At 36.9% G+C, this 19516-nt stretch overlaps 1 protein-coding gene across 1 annotated transcript in view; it reads right to left on the reverse strand.

Moving 5' to 3' along the window:
* Positions 1-19516, reverse strand: part of LOC128981875 (dipeptidyl peptidase 9) — a 143750-nt gene that overhangs the window by 32422 nt on the left and 91812 nt on the right. The window contains exon 14 of the mRNA XM_054404873.1: positions 6425-6577. Coding sequence (XP_054260848.1) covers positions 6425-6577 — 153 coding nt within the window. The remainder of the gene's footprint in view (positions 1-6424; positions 6578-19516) is intronic.

Genomic DNA, 19516 nt, shown 5'->3' on the forward strand with positions numbered 1-19516 from the left:
AAAGTCTGACATTGGCCCACTTAAAACCCTATGGGGCAGAGCCCTTTTGACGGATCTGCACCAAACTTCACTCGAACCATCCTTGAAAGATGCTTAATAATGCCTGAAAGTTTCATTACAATCTGTCGAGCGGTTTTGGAGTCCATAACGTATATATACACACACACACACATACATACATACATACATACATAGTTCCTCTTTTATAGATATAGAAGATTTAGCAATAAACTCTGTGAACCACATTTACACTACATTTCAGATAACACTCTGTGCCTTCTGTTGCGCCGTAAACATTGCACTGGTGACGTGTCAGGCGTGTGAGTCGCAATAGCGGCCTATCACCGTGCACCTGTTTGGCTCATGCCAAGGTCAAAGTTTCCTCCCTGCTACATGGGAAACAAAACTTAGTTATTTTAGCTTCAATTTGACTTATAAAACATTTAGTTACCTTGAATAGTATCCAAGCAATTGCCAGTTAAAATCTCGGCATTCTTTTATAAACACCCTGTTATTAACATTACCAAAAGGTCTAATCCCGTATCAGTAAACCAAAGCCCTGTAAATACTTCAATGCCAACATCTTCACCAAAGTAGCTGATTTTCATTATGAATTATCACTAGTTTTGCATATTTTCTTCTGTTTGTGACGTACTTTTTCCACACTGAAACATATAACACTATTACTTCACCAATGAACTATTACGATCTCGGTACTCTACTTTAGTATGGTAAGAGCTCTTGAGTGATCGCTATCGTAGCTGGTGAGGAACTGTCCTGTCTCGTGGCTGGTGAGGAACTAACTTTTCTACCCGCCGTCTGAGGGTTCCCCGAATCATCCCTCTCGCTCCCCTCTCTAGCAAAGTAGGGGGCTCAGCTGATCCCAGACGTCTGCTGTTTGCTAACCCGAAAAAGCTAGCCGGCCGCCGTCGTCTGCAGCCGCTAAATAGTCAGACACTCGAGCTTGTTGTTATTGTGTTGACTGTAGGTTATGTTGTGTTTGTTTCACACGACAATAAGTTTTAACTTAAAGTTGTCGGTTTATATTGCTTACCCCGCATTTCCTCACGTCTTTGAAACCGATTATTGGCCTAAGGCCATGATCTGTGGGTTTACTAAGTGTAGAAAGTGTCGTCGAAGTACTAAGCCGAGTTGAGCCCTAGCTTGCAAAACACATCGCTGGTGAGTCAATAAGCTATACAACTCTGTATAAGGTTTATATCACGCTCATACAGACTTAATAACTTTCGTTCTACACTTATTTATTACCAAACACAACAGTGTATCATGCCTATAATAACTAGTGAAGTTATAACTAAGTTTAGCCTTCTAACCTATAACCTTAGTTAGGGCTGGTAGGCTATGCCTAGGGATAGGCTAGACAGATGAATAGGCTAGTTTGACCCCCCCTCAAAATAGGCACGTTACACTCCCTACCAACTTCGGGTGCAAAAAAAAAAAAACAGCAAAAAAACGCCTGTTACTCCAGGGTCAGGTTGGCTCATCGCACATCCTGCCTGCTACCTCTGACGGTTTTCTCGTCTTCACTCTTCGTCTTTTGGGCCAAGGATGGTTTATCACACACCTGCCATCTCGTTCGTTCTTCCGTCTATTAATGGTCACTTCAACACACTTCAACGACGGTTCTTTTAGAGGAATCCTCTCCTCCTCTCGTTCGATGATACATCTTATTTTGGGACTAGATGGCTTATCGCTCATCATACCCTCGGGTCAGTTTGGCTTAACGCACAATCCCTGCCCAGTGTCACCGCCCCTTCCACCGCAGTGATCTCGTGGCGGCCTTCCATCCATTAGTTGCCGCCCCCGTATTCGTTACTGGCAGCTCCTTGCCGCCCAGTGGGCTGTGAGTCTTCCTGACCAGCCTAAAAGAAAATGAGGAAAAACAAAACAAAAGAAAATAAAGGCTCCTGCCTGAAGTAAAAAAACAAAACTGAAGAGTGCCGTCCTCTTCCTGACGTCAGTGGATTAGGGGTTTCACACACCCTGCCACCCTTCGATGCTCCACACTGTCCTGGGCCCTGTTTCATAAAACTACTAGTCTAGTATTTACTAGTCCATGGACTAGTAATACTAGTGTATTTTACAAGTCTACGTTTCAAAAACCTACTAGTGTAAAATACTAGTTACTAGTGTAGGGACTAGTATTACTAGTGGTTTTTACAAGTGTACACAGCAATGTGTTTCATAAAGTTTTACTCTTGTAAATTACACTGGTAAATACTTGCCATTTTCTAACAACCTCTCTACACCCGTATTATTTGAAGTAGACTAGTATTTTTGGAAAGCGAGTTATTTCATTACTCACATTATTCAAAAAAATGAATTATCAAGTTCTTTTTGCAAGTGCGAATTGGCTCACGTTTGCAGTTTAAGATAAAAATAGATCTATGAGGGCTAAAATGATAATTATTATTAGATATAAATTACAATCAATAAATGTGGCGTAGTACAAAAAGAGTGAAATTAATGTATGTACAATCGCCCTATTAGAATTAATTATAATTATAAGTTATCAATATCTGTGAAATTTTAGTCTAATTTTACTTGAGTTAAATTTCATGGTTATATCAACTATTTAGCTATCACAGAGAAAAGATTTTTAAGCTTTGAGTTTGAGAGAAACCAAATTAAAACCGCATACCGTATTGCATACAAAGATGTACAAAAATGTATCCAACATTAAAACATTAATCAGATTATTTTACACCCAAGGCTCTCGGTTTTATTTAAAGACATTTTAATAGGAAATAATAGTACGACAATTTAAAAGAGGAGTTGCATTGTATTTTTTTGTGTGCTTATTATTTGTTTCCCTAAATAGCTAAAACCCTGTGATGTACTAACAATTTTGTAGACCAATATTTGATTTTTGGGCGTTGGACTGAACTGCTTATCATAAAAACATTACTTTTAATCCATTTTGGTATTCTGAATTTGTTATTCAAAGTAATAAAAAATTAGATGTTGATTAGAGCTGTTATTTAAATGTAAAACATGTAAAAGTTTAATTAATGGAACTAAAGTATAGTGAGTGGTGCGGATTTGAACCAGTGACCCACCACATGAGAAGCGAAAACTCTACCTCTGAGCTACGCCCTGCAATAGTGACTGTGCCATGTTTTACTATACTTGAAAATCTACTTCTCCATTGCTTGTAACGGCTGCAATTATTTGTTACATCAATAAACGTTTAGGCTTATTATTCATGGTTTGTAGACTCAAAATTAGAATATCACAGAATGGTTTTTAACCCAAATATTCTTATGCATTCGAATATTTGAAAACATAGGTTAGGGTACTTGAAAACGTTCCTAACAAAATGTCCTTAGACGATTTAATTACATTCAAAATTTGAGCCTTCTTTTCTTTACTCATAGCAAGCTTAATTTTTATATGTCAGAATAAAACAAAAACTATACAAATCACAGTGAATGCGGCAGACACAGTTCAATTTCCACCCAACTGTTGAGCGCCGCAACTAGGCCTACAATCACCGTGTTGATTGCAGCGACGCGACGCCGCGCCGGCGGGCTCATTGATGAACATAAATAATAGCGGTTTGATAAATAATGTGTGATTGTTTTACTTATGTGTCTATATATTTATTAATTAAAAGAAAACACTGCGTTTCTACAACTATTTACTTTTTGTATAAAATGAAAACAAAATTAAAACCCTTTATAAAGGGTTTGAAAACCCGTGATTGAGGTTAGAAATTTGTTTTGAAAGTTTACCTTGTAAAGTTGGTCACGTGACTAGTAGTTTTGGTCACGTGACTAGTAAAATACACTAGTATTTACTAGCGGTATAAAAACGTTTATGAAACACAAATTAGTAGGACAGGTAAATACGGGACTAGTATTTACTAGACTAGTAATTACTACACTAGTATCTTTATGAAACAGGGCCCTGGTGACGATTCGCCGACATCTCACTCTGTCGGGGGGTTTATTGGTCTCTGCACCTCCCAACAGGTTTACGGATAACTCCTGACATGATAGGGCTCCAGGTCTTTGACGTGGCAGACTTGGACTTCCTGCTTGTCAGGGTCCCGAACTTCGTAAAGGTTCGCTCCATGCCTCTTAACTACCTCAACGGGTCCGCTGAACTTCGGTGCGAGCTTGCCCACGACTGCGTCGGCCGCAGATGAAAGGACCCTCAGACGTCTTAACACGAGGTCGCCAGGACCTCCCGTCTCCGGAGGTTATAATACCTGGCTTGTCTCTCGTAGGCCGCCTTCAGGTTTTCTCGAGTCAGCTGGTAATGTCGGCTAAACTCGCGGTCGCGGTGAATTTCGTCTAACGCCGGCTCACGCTCCTCAGTTGTCTCCTGAAGTGGAGGACCTCGCACGGCGTTAGGCGCTCTCAACTCACGGCCGAGGAAAAGCATCGCCGGCGTGTGCCCGGTCGAGTCATGGACTGCCGAGTTCATGGCAAACTGGAATTCACCCATGTGCACATCCCAGGACCGATGATTATCTTTCACGAATTGTAAAACATGGTCTTTACCACCCGGTTAGCTCTCTCCACCGGGTTCGAATGGGGACTGTAGGGAGCCTATTTGTGTACTTGATGTTCTAGGCTGCCGCCAGGGTTTTGAACAGTCCCGAGACAAACTGCGTCCCATTATCGCAGATCAGGGTCTCGGGTGCCCCGTACCACAGTATGACCTCCTTAGTCTCCGTAACTACACTCCTGGCTGTGGCAGCTCCAATGGGGCACAACTCGACCCACTTGCTAAAGGTGTCTTGCAGCACCAACAGGAAACGATGCCACCTGCCTGACCAGGGCAATGGGCCCACCAAGTCAGCAGAGACAGTGCAGCACGGGCCCTTCGGACTACGTAGGTACATCTTTCCCGCCGGTTTGACCTGCTCCACCTTATAGCGTTGGCACACATCGCAGGAACGCACGTACTCTTTGACCTCTCTCCTCCAGTTTGGCCAATAGTAGCTGGCACTGATTCTGGCTAGGGTTTTCTTCACATCTAGGTGTCCAGCTGTTGCCGCGTCGTGGTTTTCTCGGAGGACGTCCTTTACCTTGTCAGACTTAACACATGTCTTCCAGATGGACTTAACACATACTACCACTCCTACGTCTAGCATTTGTCATTAGGCTATCGATAAAACCAATTTTTACCCCATAGAACCCCCTGTAAAACCCCGTTCCTATGGCCCGATCATGTTGGTTCGCGAACTCATTCAAGGTTATCCTGCCCTACACATTCAAGCCGAATTTCATCAAAATCGGAAAAATTACTCAAGTTATCACTCTTACGGACACATACAGGGTGTTTTTTTTTAAACTTGCATCTTTATTTATGTAAAAACCGCAATAGATAGAAATATGCAGTTGGCGGGAATCATCTATTGACGTAGGGGGCACAATTTTTTTGAATTCAACGTTACATTCACATTCCCCCCCTTTCCCCCCCTGCCCACAACTTATTTTTTTTAAATAGCAAGGTACCCCTTGTGACATATCAAATAAAAGAGCATGAAAAAAGAAAATGTTTGACGAAAAAAAATTGAAAATCGGTTCATAAATTTGTGAGATATTCCCCCTCTCCCCCCCCAGAACTTAATTTTTTTTAAAGCAAGGTACCCCTTGTGACATATCAAATGAAAAATAAATTTCACCAAACATTTTCTTTTTTCATGCTCTTTCATTTGATATGTCACAAGGGGTACCTTGCTAGTAAAAAAAATTAAGTTCCAGGGAAGGGGGGGGGGGGAAATATCTCGCAAATTTATAAACCGATTTTCAATTTTTTTTCATCAAACATTTTCTTTTTTCATGCTCTTTCATTTGATATACAAGGGTGCATGAGAGAGACCAATGTCCGGATAAGAGGGAGTCTATTGTACGTAAGCAAGACGTGGCCAACGTGATGACGTTGCCGGTCGGTTGATAAATGTATTTTTGTGAGTTTTGTAATGACTGTTTTATTTTAATATTTAAGATGAAGCATTAGCAGATTACCTGATGTTGTCACTGTGTTGATAAAACTCATAGTAGACTACAACAAACTTGGAATGCCAGAAGGTAACATTAATATTTATTTAATAATACTGTATTTCCAATGTGTATTATTGTGTAACCAATTGTTCCATTATAGAATTTGCTGTCTTGGAATGATTTGGTAGATTTCGTTTGAAAATCACTTAATTGTAAGTTTGACCATAGACAAAAAGGATTAAATATAGACTGTCAGCCGTGCTGTGGTTACCATGCTAACCATAGGTTCTGGCACACACCGCTAGCAGCGCCGTGTAGTTACGTAGCGTGTACGCCGTAACTACATGGCGCCCCAAGTGGTGTGCGCCAGAACCTATGGTAAACGCAGCACAGCTTGACGGTCTATATTTAATTCTTTTTGTCTATGGTTTTACTTATCAATGTACCTTGAAAATATGAGGTTTGGTGGCTAAAGCCATTAGACTGATGTAGCCTCCATAGGACCAGCCATGAATGGCAACTCTCTCCATGTCAAGGAACTGCAGCCTTTCAGCTAACCACTGCAACACTTCTATCTGGTCTTCTAGCTCCACAGTACCCTAAAATAGTAATAGTCACAGTTAATCATCACAACCCATGCCATCATAATACCTAGTTTATTGCCTAAAACATTGTGACAGTAGGCGAGTTGTCACAATCATCAGTTACACAGCAAGGAATTTCAAATAGTTCAAGCTATATTAACAATCTATATTATTAATACGCAGGGCCGCCGCGTAGTTTATTGGCACCGGGGCTAGATGTTGTCAAGCGCTCCCTCCCGAAACACACAATGAGTGATGATTGTTATACAAAGTTGCGTTGCTATTTGCGTTTCAATGCGCAACAACGGACACTTGAACGGATTGAATAACCTTACAAAAATACTAGAGTCAGGAATCAGGGATTAAACTACTTACATGTTTGATAAAATTTGTTTTAATAGATGACAATCAAATCCATACATATAATGTAAGAAAACATTAAAGCCTAAAAAAGTACTATACATGTTATTAATTAATACAGTGCTAATCAAAATTAATGCAATGGTAAACAAAACCTCAAACCAAATCTACTCTGAATAGAATATACAGAATAACAGAATTAAATAAAAACACGTTGTGCCAGTGCATAACAATGTTTTTTTGTTTTTTCATTAGGTGAATAAATATATAAAACTTATATATAAGTTTTTAAGCATACCTACCGCCACGTGAGCATGCAACCATAGACTAACCAACACAAGTAGACTTCTCATCCCATTGTAAATTTTGAAGCTCGTTTTTCATGTCTAGTTCATGTACGCCACACTGGGCGCTAGTGTCGACGAAATTTTGTTTCTATTATTTTAGGGTTAATTTCTTGATTTGGGCTTTACTGTTTGGTTAAATAACTAGGGGACAATTTATTGTTTATGATTAGATCGTATTATTTGGTTAAACGAGGTTTTAAATGACTGTATTAACGGGAAACAAATTGTAAACAAAACACGACCTCTACTTAAACCGTACAGAACTAACAATAAAATTGTCTTCAGCTGTTCCATTAGGATGAAAAATCTACTAAGGAAGTATGTTTTATCTATGATGCAACATACAGCAGTCCGTGTGAAAAGTATGAATTTTCTAAATTTAAACCGATGATGGTCAGGGATTGCCCTAGTGCTTTATAATGATGATTGCAAAAGCAAGACACAAAGGAAATTGTAGTTGCTTAAACGAGCTGTTGGCCCGCCCTACATACGGGAATCGAGTAGTCCATTAAAACTGTATATAGTGTGTCTATTACTAATTCAAGCATAGTTTAAGCAGTTCAAAATTTGTAGTAAAGAAAAAGCTGCCAAGAAGAATTAAAACATGTGATCATTGTTATTTTCCCAACCTAGTTGAGTAGTCAAATAATTTTCATAAGCTTTCTTTTGAAGATTTGTCAGCTTCGATTCGTATACAGCAATAGTTTTAGACTCTTACTTATTTCCTATAATTTTTTACTATCAATTCTCCACTTCAGTCAATCAATGACAAAATCACAGAGTAAATAAACTAACGTCATAGTTATATAAAATATTTTTTTATTCAACCAGCTGTTAGTTATAACAAATAATATTGCACTAAAACAAAACTAAATATTTTAAAGACTTCTCAAAAAATTAAATTAAAACATCTAGTATTTTAGTAAGTATATTTAAATAATCTCTCATCCTCTTACCAAATAAATGAACGTATAAATCATTATAGCATTACACATAGTATAAATAACTCAATTCTACGTATGTCATTTCATTTTCATCCAAATGCTGAATTTGAGTCAAAAACCCTTATAATTATTAATTATTACTTATTAATGTTTACAGCTGTTACGCTAAGCAAATGGTATTATACCAAAAGCTAGAGTAGAATCGTTGACTATTGGTCATAGTCAAAGGTAGAATGTTAGCGTCGGCTGCTAGACTTTTAAAAATTTAAGACTCAATTTAAAAAAAACTGAAACCTTAAACTAAAATTATGGCTTCGACATTCCCTAGTTCTCAAAATTATCTTTCTTTTGACACAAAAATCATGAAAATCCGTCGATTGGTTGATTCAGAATCGTGAAATAAAAAAAAACCCTGTCACGTTTTAATATATACTAGTGTACATGTTGCTCGAAATCGAGCAATTGCAAAGAAGTACAGGATATATTTTTAAACAAATGACTTGTTTAAAAACTAATAATAACAGCCATAATTTCCGATGATTTTAAAAGAGTCGACTAAAAGATTATTAACTGATGGAAATACTCACAATTTACATACCAGTCCTATTCCAGTTTAAAGGGTTATTTTTTAACTATCAAACTGCTCATGGACGGGAACAGGTAAGCTTACAATTTAAGTCAACATAAAAAAGCTGCCAGCTTTTATAATGTACCGTACCTAAGTTATTTAGCCAATTTGTAGACAATAAGGTGTAGGCTACTTTAAACTCTACAGAACAGAGTTAGGCAAAACCTGGCAGAGCTCTAAAATTGTGTTATTTATCATAGGCATACTCTTATGCCAAATTCTTAAAATAAAAATTCATTAATTAATAGCTTATATCATTAAACACAAACCATCATCCAAAACTATACACATTTTAATACAACATAGATAATTATTTACACATTACTGTTTACAATTAACATGTTCTTCTTCTCACTTTTAATTTTGGCTTCGCAACGGGAAAAATCGGTTTCATAATAATCGAAATAGATTCATAATAAATAATCTATCCTCAAGTTTAAGATTAAATAAACCTACCACAAATTGTTTTATTTTTTTGGATCAGCTGTCTGAAATTGCGAAATAGGCATTTGACAGTTCTGGTTGTTTACTTTTAAATGTCAAAGCAAATGTAAATATTGTGAATTTTCTCATGCTTCCATGGAGACCAATTAATATTTAATTTCTGACAACAGCTGGAGTTTCAAAACAATGTTTGTTTCCCATGTTAATCTTATGGAGAAATATGAAACTTTAAAGGGCCCCAGGGCCTCACTCTCTAATTATTTATCTAAAAAGAAAGTTTCCTGCACAACTTCACGTTACGCTCTTTTCAATGACACCAAAAACGTGTCAATCGGTTCAGTAGTTTCAGAGGAGTAATTGTCACAAAAATCCTGCTTGCGTATTAAATAAGTATAGATGATTCAGAGGGTAATTCAGATGAAATCATCAGTATTCTTGGGATTAAGACTCTCCTTTAAACTTACAACTGATAATTTTTGCTACAATCAATTTTGGTGTAATTTTTTAAATCCTCAGTCTGGTAACGTTGAGCTTTGGTGGATTTAATTTTCGCATTAGTATTATTGGAGCTCCTTCTTTTAATCACAGTAATGTGGAGGGTTAATGACACAAAGTTGAGAGGCATTTAAATACCCGAGATAGCACGCACAATTATTATTCACTTAATAATTTATTAGATTGTGTGGGTACAGAACAAAAGATAAAAATACTAAGGCATTGCCGTACCTTATATTGTTTATAATACTTTGATAAAGGTTTTTATGTTTACATATTTAACATTGGAGAATTTAAACGTTGATGAGTGCACTGGTGTGCTGCGATTGGGGTTTAATATTGGACTTTTTCACAAGTAAAATTGTTTTCTGTGCTGCACTCTGTGGAAAAATTGTGGCACTATTTCAAATTATTACTAATACAGCATGTTGTGACTATTCAACCTACAAAACAGTTGCCAGGTAACAGCTAATCATATTTATTTGTAAACATTGTAGTTCAAAAAGTCTGACATTGGTCCACTTGAAGCCCTCTGGGGCGGAGCCCTTTTGACGGATCATTAGACATTAGACATTATTTATTTGCACATAACATTCTTTTAGATGTGATAACATATAGAACAGGTGCATTGTCAAAATTGAGCCTAGACTAGAAAAATACAAAGTACAAAGTAACAGGAAAAAAATAACTAGCCAAATAATGTTAAGAAAATTAAAAACAAAAATAAACTCAAGGGATGGTTATAAAATTCTTCTATTTTATAAAATGCACGTTCAAGGAGTCCATTTTTCAATGTTTCTTGAAACTTGTTTGAACTCATTATTTTATAATATACCGGTAGTTTATTATACATTTTTAAACCTGCATACAAAGGACTTTTTTCAAATAAGGTCAAATGGTGATTTGGTAATCTGAAAATTGTTTCGTTTCTTGTACTATAATTGTGTGTGAATTTGAATGAATCCGGGAGGTTATTTTTTATATTGTGTATGTAATTTAATAATTCAAATATGTATAGTCCTGTAAGTGTTTGGATTTTTTAATTTTGAAAATGTAATTTACAAGGACTTCTGGGGTGGGAATTAGTCATAATTCGGATGATTCTTTTCTGAAGTCTGAAAATAGTTTTTGCATCAGATGCCTGTCCCCACAAAATCACACCATACCTCAAGATGGATTCTACATAGGCATGATAAACCATTTTAAGTACTTCAATGGTGACACATTCTCTCAAGTGGACAAAGACAGATGATGCAGATCTAATTTTTTTCTTTATAACATCTAGATGCACCTTCCAGTTAATATTTTCATCTAGATGAATGCCTAGGAATTTATTTGAATGGACTAAATTGGAAAAATTATTTAATTCTCTTTCATTTCTGGCTGAAAATTTAATAATTTGGGTTTTATCCACATTGAGTTTAAGGCCATTTATTTTAAACCAATTTTCCATTTCTTTTATAACTTCTGTGAGAGATGTAAGAAGCTATTCTCTACTATTTTCTTTAATGATTGCAGTAGTATCGTCAGCAAACAGAATCAGATCTCTATTAATAGCTTTAGGGAGGTCATTTATGTAGATTAAAAAGAAAAGGGGACCTAAAATGGAGCCTTGAGGCACCCCAAGCTTTATACATTTCCAATGTGAGAAATGTCTGGTTCCTCCATCAGAAATTACAGTTCTTTGTTTCCGATCTGAAAGGTATGATCTAATTAGGGAAAGACAACTTCCTGAAATTCCATAGTCATGTAGTTTTTGAAGCAAAAGCGAATGATCGACACAATCAAAGGCCTTGGATAGATCACAGAAGACACCAGCTGCATTTCTTGACCCATCCAAAGCCTCCGATACCTCATTAATAAAGTGTACAAGAGCTGTATTTGTTCCAAGGTTTTTCCTGAAACCAAATTGATTTTGATCAAACAGATTATTATGTTCAAAGAAACAAACTAATTGGTTATTTATAACTTCGAAAAATTGCTTAAAACTGATATTGGACGGTAGTCGTTGATATCTGACCTAGAGCCTTTTTTGAAAATTGGAGTTATTTGTGAGTATTTAAGTTTGTCTGGGAAAATTCCATTTGTTAAACACTGATTTATGACAATAGATAAGGGTTCAGAAATTAAATTTACAGCAACTTTAATTAATTTGATCGGTACTTCATCCCAACCCACAGAAGTTTTGTTTTTTAGGGATAGAATATTTTTTTCACTTCGCCCTTACTAATCTGCTGCAGATTAGACAACGAAATTCCTTCATCTCTACAATAGTCTCGAACAGATTCATGAACTCCTTGCACGGTGGCCTTTGGTACATTAACATGATCTGCACCAAACTTCACACAAACCATCCTTGAAAGAAGCTTAATAATGCCTGAAAGTGTCATTACAATCTGTAGAGCGGTTTTGGAGTCCATAACGTATATACATATCTTACTAATATTATAAATGTGAAAGTTTGTTTGTGTTTGAAGTTCAATCACGCATAAACCACTGGACGGATTGGACTGAAATTTGGCATGACGATAGCTTACATTCCCGATTAACATATAGGCATATTCTTATCTCAAAAATCCTTTCGGGCTCCGCCCCAGTGGCTCTGTAATTCCCATGTTAACCTTATGAGTATTCATATTTAAAGGGAATAAAAGAATTTAGTCAGCTGTTTCAACTAAAAAAGTTGGTTCTATGATATGGAAAAGCATTAAAAAGTTATAAGATTTACCAACAGGGTGCAGCACTATATTTTTTTTTGCATTTATGAAAACAGCTAATTTGAACTAAGCAGCAACAAAAAACTGTGATTCGCAATGAGAACTGTCAAAGTAGGATTGTTTACAGTTATGTTTATGTTTTTCATTTCATGAATAATTTGTGATATTTTGCGAATTGTTGATAATTTATTTTTCTCTATTGTTTAGGTGAAGTGGTAGAACATTATGGCTATGGTAGATGTGTAAATTTAAAATAGGTATAGAATAGGTACTGTAAATTTAAAAAAGCAAATTTTATCAAACTGCGTCCTCCCTTATTGCAAACGCAAAGCTTGAGTATAACTGCAATAAGCATTTTATACTTATATTCCAACCCCGTACGAAGGACAGGTACTCTGCTAGTATATATATACATACATAGTTCCTCTTTTATAGATATAGATTTAATCTTCTAGATTTAAACGTTGCAAATATATAAAGTTATTGGTGTCAAATAATATGTACTAGAGGACGTCCAGTGGTCGAAACTCGACCAAAAATATATAATGTACAGACTTCTCTATTTTCACCCCACACTGTAAATTAAACATGTGATTGGAATTTCTTCTATTTGTTTTGATTTTCTGTTTATATTTCGTTGTTATTTCGTCACCAGCATGACAACCCATAAAGCCCATGTTAATTTTATTCAAATTTCATATTCATTTTTTGTGCTTATTTCTGAGCCTATTTTAATTTTTAAAGGGTTTCTGCACACCTACAGAAAAATATCTTTCTAACGGTATGCGTAGATTTTCCCTGCGATGCACACGAGCTGAGAAAAAAGGTTTTAAAGAAACATGCTTGCCTATTAATATATAGATAGATTTGTTCAATAAATGCAAAAAACGTAATATTAAAAATTCAGTTAGATATACAGAGGCCTACCTTTCCAAATTACATCTAACTTATTTTTTTAAATTTTGTTGTATCACTTTTGCCGCGGCGCCCCCAAGCCGCAGCTTCCGCGGCGCTCCCTTGGATGTGTTGCCCTCCAAGCTGCCGGGTCGCCCCGTTCGCCCCACTCACGCGACGGCCCTGTTAATACGCTACATAAAACTTTGTGAACAGGGCCGCGTTAAGGGTCAGTTGAGCACTGGGCAAAGCCAAAAGCCCCCCTTTTTTCCTAGTGTGGGCGGGCGGTGGTTGGGGGGCACCCAGTGGGCGCCCCTGGGCATATGCCCAGTCTGCCCATTTATAAAATTGGGCCTGTTTGTGAACAATAAGGCTTTTTTGTTTTAAGATTTAACCCTTCATAACATCACTTTTTCAGCTGTCCCAATCAACAGATTTTTACGATTGAGTATCATTTTAGAGCTTATCATTTAGCGGAGGGACGAATGGTAACTAAACATGTAATTTCCTTTAAGACTTTCGGCCCTAGCATTTGATTGATCTCTATACGTTTTGCTTTGGAAGATTGAGTGATGCTGACTGGCTTTCTTGTTTTTTTTTTTTTTTTTTTTTTTTTTTTTAAGAGGTTGGCGGCCTTTTTTTACCTTGCATTTGCCCGTCCACATAGACTACAGATCTGTGCGTGGAACGTATCCAGCAAAGCAAGGGGTGAACCGGTACAGTACAAAGGTGAACTGTACTGATAAAAGTTAGTGGCAGTGACCAGGATCCGAACCCACGACACTACTGCCTTGGGCCCGAAGTCCGCGACGCTACCAACTGAGCCACCGACTCACCAACGTAAAAAGTAATTATTATTATAGTCTTAAGATAATCTTAAGACTCTTAGTGATTATAGTCTTAAGGTTTAAACGTGACCATCTGATCCGTCAGTTGAATGTTTAAACACCATCAGATTGTAGACAAAAGTCAAAACAGTTTATGCAAATGGATTTTTAAGAGACTAGGTACCTTTTTGTTGAATGTAACCTGATTGAGAACCATAAATCACTCTTTATGGTTTTGACCAAAAAAAAACTAATTCATTTAATTGTAAATTAGTTGTCTAATTCACTAGATACCTGTCTCAAAGCAAAATAATATCTGAAAAAACAGAAGTAATAGTTTAAGACACAAGATAAAGACAATAATTCTACCTCAACACAACGGGCTTTTGAAAATATTAGGGTTCCCAGAGACTTAGGGGGGGGGGGGGGGTGGATGCCAGAACAAGGGGAAGTGTCACCTCAGATTTTTTTTCTAATCAGAATGACTATGTTTTTAGAAAATTAGAAACTAGAACTTTTTTTCCAATACTGTCCGACAATCCCTAAAAACGCATAACGTACAATAAGTTGTTGGTTTTAGATATTTTTAACCCATTCACTTATGATTTTTTTTTACCCGCCTAGGCCAAAACAAACGAATTTGTTGTGGCTAGTTTCATTCATTTCTGATTTAATTTTTTTTCAGGCAACATTTACTATTTATATGCAAGATATTATTATTTTCTTATTCAAAATTAAATGTAGATTCAAAATATATAAATATTTCCCAAAAAAATATAACTATAATTTTTTATTATACCATATAAAAATAAAATAAAAAAATAAAAAAATAAAAAAAAACTTTTTTATTGGTAATTTTTAGCTACATAGGGCTCATATATGTTTTGGAACTAGTCTATAATACTGTATGACACTTATAAAAACTCACCAAATGTCAAGCAAAGTTCATTTTGGTGTGGTATGCCTTGAAACACTCTGGCATGTGAAGTGCGACAAGGCAGAGCTCACACTCCCATCGGCTGTCACTGCGCTTTCCCTGGGCACTGCACACCTTACATCTTCTTGAAGGTGTTTGTTTGACTTCATTTGGAGGAATGGGCCTAGGAAAATGTCCCCAAGTTGCTGCCTGGAGCCTCAGAGGTGTTTCTGAGTTGGATGATCGTCCTCTTCGATTGTACGGTGGCAGTTGTCGCGACTCAAACATTTGCTTGACAAACCTCTCCTTGAACTCACTGAACCCCAATTTTTTTCTGGTTAATTTTTTGAACACTACATAAGAGTTAAAAAGGCCAATGTCCATTATGTAAAAGAAGATCTTCTTGTATCCCTTAGCATACCTCCTCATACTAGGAAACGACGCTAATTGCTGATCCTCGCGGTCAATTCCACCCATTGAACGATTATAGTAGATCACTGGTTCTGGCTTTGTTATAATTTCTTGGGTAACTCTGTCTTTCTTGCCAGTTGATCTTTTGTCAGCTTTTTGATGAAAGGTAGACAAAATGCAAACTTGCTTCTTGTCCTGCCACCTTACTGCTAACATATCGTGGCTATAGGCTGTCTCGTAGTCGCCCAACTTAAGTTTACCCTCTTTGAAGCTCTCTGGCATGTTTGATCTCCACCAGTTAGCTGTTCCAATTACATTGAAACCTATTTGCTTAAGTCTATAGAAGAGAAGAGGTGAGGAGTACCAATTATCAATTGTCAGAGTATGTCCTTTTCCTGCCAAATCTTTTGTCATTTCAACGACTATCGCCTCACTCGTTAACAGCTTTTCCTCCTGTGTAGAATCCCCACTTCCTTCTTCAACCGGTACATTTTCTTTGACTTCAGCTCCAGTATAGATCTTAAATTTAGAACAATAACCACTTCCAGATTCACAACACTTGTAAAACTTTATGCCAAATCTGGCTCTCTTCTTGGGATTAAATTGGACATAGCCCAACCTCCCTCGGAACTTCATAAGACTCTCATCGACAGCTATGTTTTCATCAGGTATGTACAGATGGGAAAACTTCCTGTTCATGTACTCAATAACGTACCTTAACTTCCACAGTTTATCATTCACAGGTTTCCTATTATTGTCTGTAAGGTGGAAAAATGTGGACAGTAGCAAAAAACGGCGGAATGGCATCACTTTACGAAAAAAAGGGGTCTCAGTTACAGCATTAGGCGACCAGTATGATTGTATGGTTCTTTTTTTTACAAGCGACATAAGGACACACAGTGTATAAAAACAAGCCATCTCATCTGCAGTTGTGTCAAACCATTCTGAGTATATAGTTTTTCCTACCCCGCCTGCTTCGTTCTTTTTCTTAATTGTTTCTTTGGCATAATTATTAGTCTCTGTTGCAACATGTTGCCAAAAGTCATTATCAAGAAACGCATTGAAAACATCTAATTCAGAGGGAGCTGAGCCTAAACTTCTAGCCAAACTTGCTCTAACACCAGGACAACCAGTAAAAGGGATTTTATTTATTATATTACTTTCTATGGTACTGGTCCACTGCCAACCCTCCTTTTTCTTCTTTTTTGGTGGAGCTGTATCGTTACTAGTTTGAGTTTTGGACCTTTTAGTAGGCTTAGATGGTTGTGAAATAGCTTTTTTTCCTATAGGCCTACCTCTTCCTCTAGACCTGCCCCTAACAGGTTTACTTTTAGGCCTAGGGTCAGGAAAGCTAGGGTCGTCAGCTTCCTCACTCGGTGTAGGTGAGAGGGCAGGCACGATTGAAGATGCAAGCTGGTCAAATAATTCAGGCCTAATAGGCAAATCTAAATCAGATTGGACATTTGGAGGGGTCATAGGCCTATGCCTGCCACTATCTATATCATTTATAGGCCTAGAGTCAGGGAAACCAGGGTCGTCAGCTTCCTCACTCGGTGTAGGCGAGAGAGAAGGCGCGCTCATACTACCGCGGTATAACCGATCAAGAAACTGGACTGATTTAGGCAATTCTTCATCACGTGATGGAGAAGATACATGCTGATCAAATATTTCAGGCCTACTAGACAAATCTGAATTATATTGGACAGTAAGGGCATCTGGAGGGGTCATAGGCCTAGCATAGCTGCAAGAAGGCTGTTCAAGCAACAACTGGTCACTTTCTAATGGCCTAGGCCTAACACAATTAGTATTATGTTCTGGGGAAACTGTGGTCTCATAATCAATAGGCGTATTAGACTTATTACTCACTTGAATTCTGCTCCCTTCCAAATCATCATCATCACTCCAACCACTCTCCTCAAACAAGTCACAATCACTGTCACTGTCACAATCCCCTATAAGTTTTATGATGTCACTTTCATCTAACTCTTTTCCACATTCATCCACGAATACCAAGTTATTTTGAAGACTCATCGTATTATACAAAAGCTTTTCAATTGAATAATATAGTAAAACAAGATACTGTAGCTCAATCTTTATCACGACGAAGTGAAACACGACATGATAGGCCTAATAACTCAGTCATTATAACGACGAAAAAGTAAAATACTGATAAAAACTTACACTAAGTAAATTCTATAACTTATTTTATAAGATAACTACACTTTTCAATAAAATAATAAAGTAAAACAAGGCTCTAACACAATGTTTACATCGTCGAAGTAAACACAACAACGTATCAGCTGTGAAACCAGAGTAGACGTCGTCAGCTGCTAAGTTGCACCATTTCAACTTCAGTTTTTTTGCCGATTGGACTGGACTGAGATGACGAAAATATAACCAAAAGAAAGCCTGGAAATCATAGAACAAGAAGCATATGCGATCTATTGGATTTCTGGGGAACTAACTCGGCACAAACAGGTTTTAATAGCGGACGGCGATTCGCCGTCGCTTCACACAATGGCTAACGGGAGCGCGACGGCGGATCGCCGTCGTTGTAAGCGAAGGGGTTAATAGTGATAGGCAGGTCCATGAAAATGTCAGTTGCGTGATCGTCATTGTCTGTGATAGCAGTAAAATCATGATCATCTCCGGTGGCCGTGAAGACATCATCATCGTCTTCCACGGTAACAGAAACGTCATAGCAACGTCCATATAGCAAGAATAATAGTGGGCCTAAAATTGATTACTGCGGAACCCCAAGATTTAATTTGAGCCATTCTGGTGTAAACTTTGAATTGTCTTTCATAATAATTGTCCTCTGGTACCTGTCTCATAGGGATGTGCGATGCATTGAAATTCCGATTCGATTTGATGCATTGAATCGCAATTCGATTCAGTAGTGGTCAAAAAACGATTACATTCATAAGGGAACCAGTGTCCATATACGAAAAACGCCTGCAGAAACTCAATGCAATACCCGCAATACAGGAGCGCGTTGTTGCATTTCCTTTGCAAAGGGGTTCTTATTTAATTAATTATTTGCATGTAAATATTGCTTTGTTTTATTATTGTTTGTTTTGACACTGCAAATTATGAGAAATTTTGTTAAGTGTAAGCAGTGTGAAACATATTTTACTACTGTAAACATAACCAAAACAAGTCACTCCAAAATCATTCTAAAAATATTACTAGTCTTGAAAAAATTTACTTGATACCTAACTGGTAATACTGATGTTTTAGACTGAAAAATTTGGTATTTTTATAGGTCTGAAGCTGTATACCTTGTGATTTCTAGGTCTGATTCTATGCTCTCATTTTATCAATGTAAATCAATTGAAAGTTTCAGTATAAATCTAACAAATGTTTTAATTTGTTTACACCAAAACATATCTTTATTTGTAAAATCAATATTATAAAATAATAGGTAACATGTTTAACAATATGATTCTGCAAGTAAAAATTATGAAATAGGCAAGTAAAGCAGCTCACTGAGATTTCCAGCAATATCTAATATATAATTGAAAATAAATATTTGTTCACTTAAAATTCATATACGTCATATACATGAATGGGCCTAATACCACATCAACAAAAATTTTCGTTACACAAATGTAGTATTAACAAGAACAAGTATGAATAGAAAAATGCCATATTGCTTCGAATCGAGAGGCATCTACTCAAATCTAAAATCTTTTTAATCGAATCGTTGCTACGAATTAAAAATCTTTTGCTCCTTCGCACACCCCTACTAGGAATTAACCCAAAACAAGGCCAAATAAGAAAATTTATAGGCTAATATTTTAGTTCAATTATTAAAGTTAGGTAATCAACACAATCAAAGACCTTACTGTAGATACATCACTATCACAGCTGCTGTTCTCTGCAATGCATCCAAGCCATCCGAGACCTAATTTATGAATTCAATTACCGATGATGTTGTAGCCTACTTTTACCACATCTAAAACCTCACG

Source organism: Macrosteles quadrilineatus, unplaced genomic scaffold (genome assembly GCF_028750875.1).
Source record: "Macrosteles quadrilineatus isolate MER2022 unplaced genomic scaffold, UCM_ALF_1.0 Scaffold_1__1_contigs__length_201487025, whole genome shotgun sequence".
NCBI lineage: Eukaryota > Metazoa > Arthropoda > Insecta > Hemiptera > Cicadellidae > Macrosteles > Macrosteles quadrilineatus.